This window comes from Alligator sinensis, unplaced genomic scaffold, assembly GCF_000455745.1.
Source record: "Alligator sinensis unplaced genomic scaffold, ASM45574v1 scaffold1084_1, whole genome shotgun sequence".
Lineage (NCBI taxonomy): Eukaryota > Metazoa > Chordata > Crocodylia > Alligatoridae > Alligator > Alligator sinensis.
In genome coordinates this window covers 672,418-687,677 of record NW_005842677.1, presented here as the reverse complement: position 1 = coordinate 687,677, position 15,260 = coordinate 672,418, and the positions used below count along the sequence as shown (strand labels likewise).

The following is a 15,260-nucleotide window of genomic DNA, read 5'->3' as shown; positions in this document are numbered from 1 at the left end:
GTGTATCGTAAACCTTTGCATTGCAAAACCCGACCGGCCCATGAAGTTCCTGCGAGAACACTTTGAAAAATTAGAAAAGGTCAGTGACTGGGCTCCTTATGTTCACTTTCAAAGTGCATGAATGCAAAGGATGGTCTGAAAGTCTCAGTTCTTTGGGTACACTTTTTCCTGGCATGCTGTGCTTCGAGTTAGTTACCATTTTAAAATGCTCTAAAAGAAAAACCTTTGTTTGTAGGCAGTGTAATATAGGCAATTACACAGCATGCTTTTGCCTGTGATAAGGTTTCCAAATTGTCAGTGTGCTGCACAGACTATTATGCTTTCTCCTGGAAGTGATTCATAGAGTTACAAACATTGGTAGTGTTATGGCCCATGTTCCTCTATACTGGGGAGCAATTTCTCATTCCAGTACGAGAGGGTTGTCTTTGCCCTGTCCCTATTATGTATCTAACTGTGACAGCTCCCAAGTTCTGTGTAGATACTGGAAGATTGGCAGGAACCAACCTGCCACTTGACTTCACTGATCCCTGCCTGTGCTGGACCGTGCAAGCTCCTCCTACAGAAGCAGTGCTCATAGGGACACCACTGCACTGCACAGCAGTGTTCACAGTGTGGAGGGAAAAACAGCCTAGCTGTTCATCTGGGACCTCACTGAGGCCTGTGGCCTTGGAAGAAGATGGAAGAAAGGAAGAAGAGCCTGTAGAACTTCCTCTTTGGTGACAGGCCTTCCAAACATGGATACAGGAGGGAGAATTAGACTCTAAGGGCACGCCCCCACGAGTATGCACGTGCAGGGGCGTGCATTTCGTGTGGGGACAAAATAACAGCGGTACATATTTGTGCCGTTTGCTCTTTGTCCCTGGGCATGCCCAGGGACACATGTATGCTGGTGCATGGCAGAGGGACCCAGATGGGGTAGGGGAGGCTGGGGCCAGCACCTTGGCTGGCCCCAGCAGCCTTATCTGGCTTCCTGGGTCGGAGCCTGATCAGCAGCCAAAGCATGGCTCTGGCCAGCCAGGCTTTGGTTTCTGGAGGTGTGTGCTGCTGCCCTGTGTGCTGTGATGCTTTTTTTAGCAGCAGTTTTTTTGACGCCAGGATCTCCCAGTGTCAAAAAACCCCATCGTGCTGCAGGGGTGCACCATGCTACAGGTGTAGGGGTGCATGTGTGCCGCATATGGTTTGTGGCGCATCACACAGCTTTGAGGCACAGCAGATTGCACATGTACGCTCGTGGGGACATACCCTAAGTCTTTAACCACAGAAATCTTCAATCCCAAAAAGACTTTTGCACTTGTTTAAATTTAAACATGAGATCCTAACTAGACCACCTGCATGCTAAAAGTAAATGTGCAGTTCTTGGTAGGATAAAGGTGTAATTTTCCTGAAGTTGCAACTTTGTTTAAAGTGATTTTTTTTTTTAATTATAAAAGTCTAATTTGGGGTTTAAAGTTTAAAAAGAATAGAGCAAGAAAGGTAGTAATCAATTACTGCATATACTGCTGATTTAATGTTTGCTATATATGCACTGTATAGATTAGTGATTGTAAGTCTTTTCTGTGTCTGTAGATACACTGTACCCCAAACTTGAATGTCTATTAAAAAAACCAAAACTAAACCTTATATATAATGATGGGGGCATCTTATCACTGTAAAGATGTCTTTAAGGACAGGCAAAGTTGTATAACAAGGACAAGGATTATGTGTTATGATTGTGACAAACACCTGGCTGGGGTCATCTGAACCCAGTACTCTTTCCTGCCCATGGCGTGGGGTCATACTCCATGATCTAATAGAGACCCTAAAATCTATGAATCTATGAGTTGTGTACCCAGATCACAAATAAGACGCCACGTCTCAAAACACCATAATCTAAACTTCTGAAAGCCAAGCTCCATCTGCAAGTGATGAAACCTGCCTTTAGGTCTCCTGGCCAGGGGGCGCATCTACACGAGACACTACTGTGCAGTAGCAATGAGCTACTGTGCAACAGCTTGTTGGCTACTGCGCGGTAGCATTTGGGGGCACTAACTGTGATATGATGCTACCCTGTAGTAGTAATGAGCTACTGTGCAGTAGTGTCAGAAAACAATGTGCAAGGATGCTACTGCGCAATAACGCCGGTTACTGTGCAGTCATTTAGTACTTGGTTATGCAAGTACTAAACGACTGCGCAGTAACAACTATGCAGTCAGTCGCTCATGTAGACCTGGCCAGTGAGAAGATGGCAGCATATTTTGCAAATTGCTAGTTTAAATGTGCCACAATAGTACATGTTATTTCAGAATTTTATAATTATTTCCAGGGCTAGCAGGATGTTTCATATTTAGTGCACTAGCAGAGGATTAGATTCATAGGTTGTAAGGCTGGAAGAGACCTTGGAAGATCATTGGGTCCAGCCCTCTGTACCAGGCAGGAAAGACAGGTGGGGTCAGGTGACTCCAGGAAGATGTTTTCCAGTCTCCTCTTGAAGATTTCCAGGGTAGGCGATTGCACCACCTCTGGAAGGAGCCTATTCCACAGTCTAAGTATGAAGAAGTTTTTCTTAATGTTGAGCCTGAAACGGTCTTCCAGGAATTTGTGGCCATTACTCCTGGTTCTCCCCAAGGGTGCCCTGGGGAACAGTTGTTAGGGCTCCCTTATTTCTACTGTATTTCTGGAGAGACTGATAGATGAGAGTTCATAGCAGAATACGAGGGAGGATGAAAACAATTATTTGCCATACAAGGCAATTAAAACTTTCCCCTGCTCTAGAACCCAAATGGGATTAGGGACTAGATCATTGTTTAGGTGAGAGGCCCACCTGGGAGCCAAACTTCAGTTTCATGCTAACAGTGAGAGAAGGCAGTATGCGCCCTAACCTGTGGGGAACAGTTAAGAGGTTCAGCCCCCAAAATCTAGAGATTTGGGGACATTTGTGGAAACTTACAGCTTCCAAATTCCTTTTGCTATGGAAGCATGGCTCCTGTAACTAGCTGTCTCCCAAGATTTCCCTGAGAGGAAATGGGTTCATATGTCATGAAGGTGTACTTCTCATGTAGGACAAGCCTGATTAGGTTATCTTTGTTGAATAGACAGGAGGAATTGGTACCCAGGAAGAGCTGCCTTCCCAAACATGCTCAGCTCCTTGCTCCCTGAACTCAGAGGGCCAACAGAAGGATTGTGCTGTAAGGACAGCATACATTTGTTCCCTTCCATGCAGCCACCCCATTTCAGCTGTGTTGCCAGAGGGAGTAGAAACCTGAAGGGGTTTTAAGGCCCTATATACTTCTAGTACTATAATGCCCCTGAACTGTACAATGCAGTCTGTCCCAGTACACTCCTGTACCCACATGGGACCCTAGTGAAGTTAGTGAAAGGCACCATGTCCCGCACTAGAGAATCAGGACTTATGTGCAAGGCTGGTGAATCTTGCATTTGACTGGTTTGTGTAAGAATGCTTTATAATTTGTAAAAGAAGAGCTAGAAGTACTTTGACACATTTTTATCCTGTTTTTCATATCTACTTCATATCTGGCACTGTTATGCCAGACATTTATACTTAATACACTTTTTACACATCCTGCTTGTCGATTTTTGAATCCAGCAATTGCCTGTTACAGTTGTTTGCCAAGGCAGGCACGTCATATGGGTGTGGTATATGCACAGCAATATGGGTGTGGCTTGTATGGGTGGTAGCATGCTGTATGCTAGCACCCCATGTGACTGATTATACAGCATTTTACCCTTCCATATGGAGAGCTATGAGAGCCAGCCTGCTGAAATAATTTTTGTTGCTGTTTTCCGGGAAGTGAGTGTTTTGGACCACTTTCTAAAGACAAAGAACATCTTGTTTGCTTAGATAAAGCAATGGACTTAAATGCCAGGATATCTCTTTAGAAGTTCACTGGAACAATTTTGGGAAGACGTACAAGGCATTTTTCAAACACTTTGAAAACTGGAACTCGCAGAAAACGTGTAAAGATAAATCCATGGTTCCAAAGTAATTCTTGAGACAGAATTGAGCTATTGACTCCCATGGAGTTACGTTAGGAAAATGAAAGATACAATTTGATTTATTATGCTAATTATACATCTCTTCAAGTACAGGGTAAACTCAAGACAACATCATGCACTGAAGTAATCAGGCATAGTATTTTGTCTTGGGTGTAGACACTACTGGACAGTCCCATCAACAACAAAAAAGCACACTTTAGCAAGGTTGGGCCCATTGATCTAAGAGGATAACAAATCAATACTTCCTGCACTTGATTAGAGTTTGATGTCTGAATCTACACCAGTCATTTTCTGTAAAATCTTCAGGCATGACCAAGGATAAAGAAAATGCCTTACAGCTTCTTAGGAAAAAGAAAAATAAGCCTCACCATCCTATTAAAAAAGGCCAGAACATTGCTAGAATGCACTCTGTCCTGTAGCACAGCTATTACAATATTATCTTGATAAAAGACTCAAATTCAGAGCTTCTTGAGTGTTTCACCCACTGTCCTCTGCAACTCTTACCTCTCACAAGAGTTGTATTCCACTAAACAAGATTTTCAGCCAATTATGGGGCCAGTAGACAACAGCATTAGATGGAACTTTTACAGGAGCCAGAGCAGACATACAGAAGTCTTTGCCAGACAAAATCAAGATTACTATTAAGCTCCCTGCATTCAAAACGAAATAAGACTTATTCTCTCATGATAGCTTTAATACCGCTGTTACATATACTCCCAACCCATCTCCAACTCGCCCTCAAAAAAGTAGATCAAATTTTATCTACTTAATGTAATAGAGAAATATTATTTTATCTCCTTTTTATGTTATAACATTTTGAGGCATGTTTACATTGCAGCCAGAGGAGCAATTGAGACACATGCACAGCCACCTAGCTAGTTTTTGTCTACATGGTTGAGGCACCCAGAGCAGCAAACTTACCCCAGCATCAGCTTCAGCTGGTAAGCGTATAGGTAGGATCCTAGCCAGGCTTCTTTGGTCCACATTGAAACCTGCTGGCTTGGTTTCACTGCTAGATCAGGAATGCCTAAGCATGCTGAAAACATACTTCTAATTTCAGAGTAGACCTAACCTGAGATGCAAGTGATGATCACTGATATAAGAACTTGGGTGCATGGACTGGACAGAGAGGACAAGCCAGGTGACTTTTAAAAAGTGCTTAAAATTGGACATTTTTATATTTGTCTTTCTAAACTCTTTACACTTAGATTTCTGAAGCATGGTAGGAACTTAGTAGGAAAACCTGTATTTTTGTGATAGCGCTCTTAACAACTTGTGTCAGAAGCAGATTAGAACATTTTTGGACTTCACAGTTTAGGTTATGTATTGGTCCATGTGACAGTTCTTCTCCTGTGAGGAACTGACAAGTGGCAAGCAGTGTCAGGAGAAGTTGCTCACTGCCTATCCTTGGGTCGTCTAGATCTGGCCTTCATTTTTATTTTCTCACCGTCATGTTATAGAGCCCCGATTCAACAAGGTAGGTAAACACATGCCTGTCTTTAAGTACATGAGTAGTTCTAGTGACATCAGGGAGACAAGCACATGCTTAATTTAAACATATGAATAAAGTATCTTAAAGTGCAGGATCAGTTATTGTCCAAGGACATTATTTCATCAGGCTACAGTACAATTTTAGAGCTTGCAAGGTTTGAATACAAATGTAATGTACTCTGCCCGTTTCCTTAGCTCTTAGTGATTTGATGAGTTTACTACCTGACATGACCAAGCTCACCTCAAGTAAGTACCTTTGTCTTCAATTTTAATTATTATTCTACAGCAGAAAAATGGTATTTTTAAAGTAGCCTCTAATCAGTCAAAGTGCTTTAGGTAAATCTGATATCTTTTATTCGACCAACTAAAATAATTGGAAAAATTCTTCTTTGCAAGCTTTCAGGTACAAACACCCTTTGTCAGGCTGAGGAAGCACTTGCAGTTGGTCTGTGCTCTTCCTGGGTGGAACAGAGCACAGCAAGAGCACAGACCAAGTGGATCTTCCACCCAGGAAGAGCATGGGCCAACTGCAGATGCTTCCTCAGCCTAATGAGGGGTGTTTGTACCTGAAAGCTTGCAAAGAAGAATTTTTCCAACTATTTTGGTTGGTCGAATAAAAGATATTAGATTTACCCAAAAAACCTTGTCTGCCTATGTCCTTAGACCAACATGGCTACAATCTATATCTAATCAGTGGCACTTACAGTGCCATCAGAGTACTGATTGGATAATACTTTACCTCTGTGGAAACCCGAGTGGATGTATCATCTAGCTTGCTAAGGGGCACACCATTCTTGAGTTAGGAATCTATGTCTAGGGAGAGCTATGGCAGTATCTGTTATTTGCAGAATGGAAAAAGAATTCAACCCTTTTATCTGTTAAACTACTGACTCATTTCTAAGTGATGCAGAATTCTATCTAATAAACATTAAACCCATACAAGCATCAGTTGAGAAACCTCCCTTGATTTTGACATTACTTCCTTCTCCAGGAAGAGACTTCATACTCAAATTAAACCTCTTGAATTCAGCTCCTCTTGGCTCATAGCCTGCTTATGACCATTTAAATGCAAACATACCACTGTTAAGATTTATAGGGCAAGTTCACACCTCTTTTGGTGCTATTATTACATTCTGTCTCATGGCAGACTCAGTAAGTCCTCTGATTTGGACTGAGATTAGCTATTTTTGCCTCAGAGGAACTGGAAGCTTTACTTTTTAATTTGTGAGTTTGTTAGTGGAAGCTGAGATTGAAGAGAGTACAGCAAAACTTGTGGGAGGAACAGAAGTATGCAGATTCCCTGGTAGGCTGGTTTGTCCCAAGTGCTCCATAACTGTTCAGCTGACAGTCTTGGAGACAGACCTCTTCTAGATATCCACTGAAAAGACAGAAGTAGTACTCTAAGCATCCATAGGTCATGGTGGTTAGTGAGTGGTGGTGAGGTCATGGTTGAGTGGTTAGCTCAAGGTGCTCGTCTACAGATTGAAACCACTTCCCTATTTGTAGGTTCAGCATAAATCGTAGTAATAGATAGAGCATGGACATTTTACTGCTGTGGGTAGATGTCTCAATGATAACTTCTTTGTCCTATTTGTGTTTGTATGTGTCCATCTAGAAATACCACTGTAGTTGCATCATTGCTCTAGAATACAAAACAATTCCTAGTGGAGATGTCAGACAGTTTGGTCTTCATGCCGATTCACTGCCTGGATTTCCAGTTGAGAGCATCCACACAGGTTCTAGCTGAGATAATAAATTGATGGAGGATGAGATTTTCAAGAGTTCAACATTGGTCGAATTCTGCGCTCATTCTACAATGGCTACACTGATTCCTCCAGCTATTCATGGCTTATCTGTTGCCTTCTTAATTTGTTTTTGATAAATGGTTTTGACTACACAATATTCCCTCTTCATTTCAATCAAACTGTTAGATACAGACAGACAAAAGATTCTACACTTTTCTTCTGTGAGATACAGGGGGGAAAAAATTAGGGTATGTCTTATTGCTGTCATTTTGTTGGTCTAAGCATCCCGAGAGCCACTGAAAACTTTTAAGAAGGACTGCTGTTGCTCTTTTACTCAAGGGTACTACTTGACTTCCTAAATTACTCTCTCTCACTGTCTTTTAGTATAAGAGATGCTTTCAGGGAAGTCTGGATGTGGCTGTTGAAGATGTCTCAATCTGTACATAATAATCACTCTAAGTAAAGCGCATGGCTGGATCCAGACATTCAGGCATGTGCGGCCTTCGTACACCACAAACCTCTTTGCAACAGCACAGACTGCATGCCCAGCATGTTAAAATGTGTCGCACGGAAATCTCAGTAGCAAAGAAAAAGTCACAAAAAAAAGCGGCATGGCACATGCCACAGAAATGTGCACTGGTAAACATGGAGGCTCAGTCTTCTAGAGAGATCCTCTGGCTGCTGGCCAGAGTATATCCCCTCCTTTAGTTCTGTCCTGGCTTCTCCAGCACACCAGGAGCTGGGAGAAACAGAGAAAGGGCAGCTTGCCCCACACTAAAGCACGTGTGCAGGGGTGTGCACAACAGCAAAAAGTAGCTGTCATAGGGTACCATCTTTAGGGGTGGCCATAAGTCCCTGGAAACCAAAAACATTTCTTGCACCCTACCGTGTTCTTGTCCTCCATGCCTTGATGTTAATGGTTCTAAACAGTGAGGGGGGCTGCCCTGGTCTTGTTACAGTGACCACCAGGATTGTGGCCAAGGCCTTATGGACAAAATTGTGTGGCTCTGTTCCACCCGTACACCATGCCCCAAGCCTTGTAGATGGCATCCTCATTGATGGTCTACCAGTTGCTTATGCAGCCTTTCTCTGGATCTTCTGATCCCTCGGCACCTCAGCATCACTCTGGGCCCTCAGACCCCTTGGTCTCTCTGCACAGCCCCTTCCTGGTCTGCCCAACCCCTTGGTCTTCCTCTTGGGTTGCCAGACCCCTCAGCCTCTTCTCTAGTCCCTCTCTGGGCCCTCAGACCCCTTGGTCTCTCTCAACCACTCCCTGGGCTACCAGCCCCTTGGTCTCATCCTGGAGTCTTCTGGTCCTTGATTTTCACTACCGCTCTCCAGGCCCTCCGACCCATCCGGCCCCAACTATTCCTTGCCCCCTATTTGGGCTGATGTACCCTCCCGGTCCCACTCTTCCCTGGCCCCTTGCAGTCCTATTCTTCCCTGGCCCCTTTCTGGGCCCCATGACCTGCATGGTCCTGGTCTTTCCTGACCTCTCTCTGGGGCTCTGGACCCCCATGGCCTTGGTCTCCCTGCTCAGTGCTTTTCTGTCAGGATGTGCTCCCCTAGCCTTCCCCCTCCACAGGATAACCCACAAGGCAATGGGAGCTAAGCCTCTCTGGTGTCCCATACTTGCCTTCCCCTGGGGTGGCTCATGCGTGGCATTTCATAGTGGCTGCTCTGCCACAGGTAGCCCCACCATGCTAACCAGCTCCAGTAGGGTGCAGTTTCAGGTCTTACCTAGAACTAGTGTGTTCAGGCCTTCCTGACCTTACTCATCCCTTACTGGGCTCCCCCTGGATATCCTACACCCCTCCTGGGCTGCCAGCCTGTGGGCCCTCCATCTCTGCCTCCTGGTTCTCTCTCAGACCCCTTTTGTTGATCCCTCCTCCTTGGATGGCCTAGCATCAGCCATCACCATTTTGGGCTGCTGCACGCTCTTTGACCTCTTCCTCTCAGTTGTGGCTACACAAGGGCCTTTGGCCTCTTGTGGGCCCTGGCCCTGCCTCAGGCCAACTGAGAACTTCAGGCTCTTTCAGCTCCAGCAGCCTCTGCTGTGGTTGATTTCAGCCTTGGGCCCCTCCTGGGCCCTGGCCCCGCACAGACCAGTTGAGATTCCAAGGGTCAGTCCTCCGGCTGTCAGCCCTCTCTTCTCTGCCTATCTGCCCTCTTGGGCCCCTCCATTGGTCACTCATTCTGGAGCTCACCTGGAGCCCTCAATAGGTCTTCCCTAGCTCCTTCCTTCTCTGGGCTCATCTGGACCCCTCAGTAGGCCCCCACACTCTGCTTCGCTCACTGGGTTCAGCCAGATCCTTCAATAGGTCTCTTAACTACTTGGCCCCTCTCTCAGATCTCACCTGGCCCTTCAATAGGCCCAAAGGCATCCAACTGCCCCCCTTCTGAGGGCTCCAGACCCCACACTGGGTCCTCAGGACCTCTTCCATCCCCTTACCCAAACCTCCAGACTGCTCCAGATGTTATTCTTCTTGCTGGCACTCAGGAGCTGTACCTGAATGGAGGAGGCAGTGTTCCTCCACCAGATCTCAAGATGTTACTGCCAGCCCTACTCTCAGGGTCTGGGTTTATATCCTGCCTAAGCCCAGCCCTCCTCCAATCAGGTGACTCCCCTCATCAGGCCTAGCCTCACCTGTAGGCTCCCTGGGTCAGCTGACTCCACAATTAGCCCTGACCCTCACCTGTCGGTGACCTCTTAAAATGGCAGGCACCCCAAGTGCCCTGCTAGAGTAGTGGCACAAATCTTTGCTGCTATGGTTTTTGCCACTACAATGCCCTGCAGGTGGGGATGCACCCCGTGGTCATAAAAATAAGAGCAAAGGACATGGATATGTAACTTGGATATAGAGTGAATCTACCTTGGAATATACTGAAAAGACTAGGCAAGATGGGTAGAATTTAGGTGGGGGTTTTTTTTTAGATGAAATAGGCACTGCCAGCTGCTTTTAAGTAATCTTGGAGGAAAGTGGAAGGGATAGATGCCTAAAATATAAGGTAAGAGGAAAAGAGTAAAAGATATGTAGGAGGTGCTGTCAAGCCACACTATGAAGTCCAAGCTGAGTGCTTGTGATTCCCCTCCTACCCCTATCAAATCTACAGGAACATTGCTCAGCTATCAGCATAGCAAGCTGAGAAGCCTGTTTGCTGGCCATCATGTTTCTTTAAAAAATAAAATAAATCTTGATTTCAAAGGAAAAATCCTGAAGATACATGTCATCCATTCTGTAAGCTTTGGCAGGTTTGAGTAGGCATTTTTAAAGAAAAGTTTACCACAAAAGCTTGTGAGCTTAGTAGCTTGCAGCCTTATAGCAGACTCTTGTGATCATAATAACTTGCAGTCTTTCAGGGGAAATATTGATAAAAACTGATTGTGAATGAGTCTGCTCTTCCCTTCTTTCCCTCATCTCTTTCTGCATGCTCTGGTCTCTTTTGATTCAACCCCCAATTTCCTTTAGAATGCCCAACTCTCTTTTTGAATTACCCTCTTTGTTTTCTGATCCCTCCCTATCATTGTGTCTCCTTTCCTATGACCCAGTATCTATTATTTTTCATTTATTTTTCCAGTCTACCTTACTTCACACCTTGCTACTTTAAATCCTTTCTTAGGACAGAAGTCACACACAAACTGGTTTAAGTGATCAGAAAGTGGTTTAAACCTGTAACAGCACATGAGTTCAGTGCACATAAACCAATTTCCAAATGGCTGAAACCGGTTTGAGATAAACCGGGTTGAATGTAGTATCAGACTTAACTGATTGAGGTCAAACTGGTTTATGGAACTTGTGTCCCAGACCCCTTCTTGGTTTAAGTTAAATCAGAGTCCTCCAGCATCCCTGCATGCTCTGCAGCCCTTCGCTGGGCTGTCTTTTCCAGCCAAGCAGCGTTGGCCCTGTCCCTCTCCTCCCTAGCTGGAACACTGTTACTGCTCTGGCTGGCTGAGAAAGACGTGGGGGTGGGAAACCCTGTTCTGGAGCGCTGCCAGGTCTGCCCGGCAAGCGGGCAGTAGTCCTTGCCAAGCATCCCCAGTCCCCCACTCCCCTTGCTGCTCCAATGGCAGGAGCAGGGTGGGACCAGACCCTGGTAGCCGGAGTGGAAGTGGAGGGGGGGGAGGAGAGGGGGCAGCGCAGGCACCAATAGGCTCCGCTTGTGCACTTGGGGCCACATACCTGAGGCCGCTGCAGCCACGCGCCAGTAGCCTGAGGGGAAGTGGGGGCAGGGGGAGGGTTAATCCTCCCATTGCAGGCAGCAGTGGCACGGGCACCAACATAGCAGCCTGGGCTGAGTCCCTCCGAGGAGTGGCCAGCTGGCCGTGGGGAGGGGTGAGGAGGGGGATGTGACCTGGCTTCAAGGGGCAGCGGAGCCGGGGTTCATTACAGAGCCTGACTCACTGCTGCCTCCTGCTGCGGTAGCATGGCCTGGGCTAAGGCATCCCCAGGGGGCGGGTGTCAGCACCTGCCACTTCCTGCCTTGAGCCCCGTGGGGGACCACAGTTTGCAGGTGAGTTGCAGCTGCAGTGTGGCTTTCCGCCCCTACCTCTCCCAGTGGCGGTGGAGTAAACTATCATAGCAGGTGAAAGTGAAGCACCTGTCACCGGCTACTTGTTTGTGGTGGTGCCGGGCGCTTTGGGTGGGCTCCTGTGGGTCAGGGTTGTGGGTAGCGGCAGGGGGAGGCAATGGATCACCACAACCCAGTCTGATCCAGCCCAGCCCTGCGTCCCAGGAGTACAGCCCAGTCTGGCCTGGCCCTGCGGCCCCGGGAGTGAGCAGTGAGTGGCCTGTGGCAGCCTGCCCCGAATGCCCAGCACTGTTGTGAGCAAGCAGTGGGTGACAGGTGCCTCACCTCTGCCCGCTGAGATGCTTCGCTGTTCCACTGCCAGCAGGAGAGGGCTGCCACGGGCCAGTTGCTGCTTACACCCCTGGGCTGTGGGGATGGGCCAGACTGGACCGGACCGGGCTGCGGCAGTCCATTGTCTTCTCCTGCTGCTGCCCACGCTGTTGGCCCACAGCAGCCCACCCCAGGTACCTGGTGCCACCACGATCAGTCGGTGGGTGACAAGTGCTTCACCTCCATGTGCCACGATGGTTTGCTCTGCCACCACCACTGGGAGAAGGTGGGGGTGGGGAGCTGCGCTGCAGTTGCAGCTGTCCTGCAAACCATTGCCCCCACATGGGGCTGGAGGCAGCTGCCCACGCTGTTGGCCCACAGCAGCCCACCCCAGGTACCTGGTGCCACCACGATCAGTCGGTGGGTGACAAGTGCTTCACCTCCATGTGCCACGATGGTTTGCTCTGCCACCACCACTGGGAGAAGGTGGGGGTGGGGAGCTGCGCTGCAGTTGCAGCTGTCCTGCAAACCATTGCCCCCACATGGGGCTGGAGGCAGGAGGTGGTGGGTGCTGACCCCCACCCCCTGAAGCTGCCCTAGCCTGGGCTGTGCTGCCACAGAGCGGGAGGCAGCAGTGAGTCGGGCTCTGTAACTAGCCCTGGCTTCCCCACCTCTACAGCCAGGTCACATCCCTGTTCCCTGCTCTTTCCTCGCAGCTGGCTAGCTGCTCCTTGGAGGGACTTGGCCCAGGGCGCTGTGTCGGTCCCCGTGCCACTGCTGGCTGCAATGGGGGCATTAAATTCCCCCCTTCCCCTCAGGCTACTGGTGTCTGGCTGCTGCAGTCCCAGGTGCACAGCCCCAGGTGCACGAACAGAGCCTATCGGTGTCTGTGCCACCCACCCTGCCATGGGGAGACTAAACCCCCACTTGCACCCAGGCCGCTGGGGTCTGGCCCCACCCCAGCTCTTGCTGCCAGCCAGTGAGTGCATGGGGGACCCCTGACAAGGGCTGCTTCCCCCCTCCCCCTCTAGGCAGACCCCAGCTGGGGTCTCTGCAGGCCAGGGTGGGGGTTTAAACCCCTTCCCAATCATACTCAGGCCTGCCGGGGCCTGGCCATGCCCCTTCACTCAGTTTAGTTTCCCTCCAGCCGAGGGCTTGTTCTGGCGCCCCCTGGTGGCTGGCTTGAGCCACTACAGGCACGTGCCTGCATTTCCGCAGTCAAAAGTGAATATCTGTTCAGTTGTTTCTTGGTTCAATCTGTGCAGGTTAGACTAACCTGCAACGATTGGATCAATTCAGGCTCCGGCTTTTTGACTGTCTCTCCCTAGCCTTAGACTTCACTTCATCTACAAGTCCACTTAACCCCAGTCCCCCTGCTCCACGAAGTGATGGAGAAAAGGCAGGACAAAACTGAACACAGTTTGAGTAACACAACATGTTCTTAACTTCCCCATTTGCCCAGCCACTCATTTCTTTTTTTAATTACTTGTTCACTTGGCATTATCTACAGTACATGAAAAACAAGGCTTTGATTTTACGGCTTGATGAGTTGCCAATAAATAATACCAGTGACTTAACTTTTCATTTCTAGATGTCATTCTTCTTCTTTTTTTAATTCCCCGTTTATTGCCCTTCTCTTTCAAGCAGTATCATTTGCTACTTTGCAGGCGGAAAAAGACAAGCAAGGAAATTTAGCGGTTGAGTTTTCAGGATGCCAGTTTAATTTGCACAGAGCTGCCAGATCAGAAACGCATCTCTCTGGTGCCTCTGTCATTTAGAAAGTGCTGGTGGAGATCACCGAGGTGTCATGGAACATGGATAAACAGTACAGCTAGGCTGAGGAGCAACATCACAAGTTGGAGGCTTTGAGGCTTCAGTGTGATGAATCTCTCAGAGTGACTAGTTGTTTATTTCGATGCTCTAAGGGCCAATTTTTGCTGCTCTCCTTCCTCCGTGAGTAAGCCCAGTGAGTTCAGTGGGAGTTACTTGTGCGTTAAGATTCTGTCCAGTATAAAGCAGGGTAATAAGGAAGCAGCTGTGGATTTGGCATTGTACAGCCAATGATTTGTAGTAAAGCTCAGAAAATTCGCCCAGTAGCCTGAATGCTGTTGAAGAGCACAGCAAAATATATTTGCAGTGATTTTCATCTTGGATACCAGATGTAAATACAAAAGCTGCTACTTGGCTAGCGTTTGAAAAAGCAGAATCTGTGGCAGGGGTGGTTAAAATGCGGCCTGCGGGGTCCTTAAAAAATTTAGAAAATTAATATTTATCTGCCCCGGCTGCCTGTCATGTGGCCCTCGATGACTTGCCAAAACTCAGTCAGTGGCCCTCTGCCCGGAATAATTGCCCGCCCCTTATCTATGGCTATTCTTTCCTCTGTTTGGTTTACATGGACATGTAAGGACTGGAAATGTGTTCGGTAGTTTATAACATAGCTTTCCGAGTTCATGGTAAAGTATATGTAGCAAATAAAAAGCATAGTGAAGTATATGTAGGCTTGGCAGCATTCATTATTTATTTTTTTTAAATAACTTTGATGGATAATATCAATGTTTATTTTTAAGCATTTATTTTGATTGTTATCTATTTACATCTTTGGGATTGCGCGAATTAAGGGTGTTGGGGGGGCAGATAATTTATTCATGACAAATATAACTACTATAGGACTGCATTCAGCTAAGCAGCAGAGCTGCCATCAGGCCCTGGCTCTACTCACCCGTGGCTCCCTTGTCTGCGTTGTCACTTCCTCTTCCTTTGCTCCCAGTCCCTTGGGGTTTCTGGAATTGCAGTCTATACTACAGTCAGCATAGTTCTCTATCAGCCATCATTTTTCTTGCATCCGCTTTCTGTACATTTTGATTATTAATGATGAAAATGTTTTTTTGTCAGTCTGTGAGTGCGAGGTGAAATCAATGTTCATCAAGGTTTACTGATAAAAAATCATATCCTGCCATGCCTAGGTATATGTAGTTAAGTATATATGATGTACTAGATTAATATATACAGTAAATTATATGTAATATAGATCAGAGGTGGTAAAGGACTGAGATTTTGCAAGGCATTGAAAGACGACAAGACATTTTAATGGGATAGTAAGAGGTAAAAGAAAACAAGTGAAATAATTAAAAAAGAGCATGATGTCATCAGAGGCACAGATAAAAAGGAGGAGTTTTTGGTAACAGTATTTTT

The 15,260-nt window shown here is 47.0% G+C and overlaps 1 protein-coding gene and 1 long non-coding RNA gene across 2 annotated transcripts in view; both read left to right on the top strand.

Moving 5' to 3' along the window:
- PRKAR1B (protein kinase cAMP-dependent type I regulatory subunit beta) overlaps positions 1-15,260 on the top strand; it is a 125,016-nt gene that overhangs the window by 249 nt on the left and 109,507 nt on the right. Inside the window, 1 exon segment of the mRNA XM_025215797.1 lies at positions 1-79. This exon segment is cut by the window's left edge and continues 11 nt beyond it. Within this exon segment, the coding sequence (XP_025071582.1) occupies positions 1-79 (79 nt within the window).
- Positions 4,130-7,384, top strand: LOC112551947. The gene is made up of 3 exons (XR_003096284.1): positions 4,130-5,134; positions 5,680-5,730; positions 7,100-7,384. It is a non-coding gene; the product is annotated as an uncharacterized LOC112551947 (long non-coding RNA).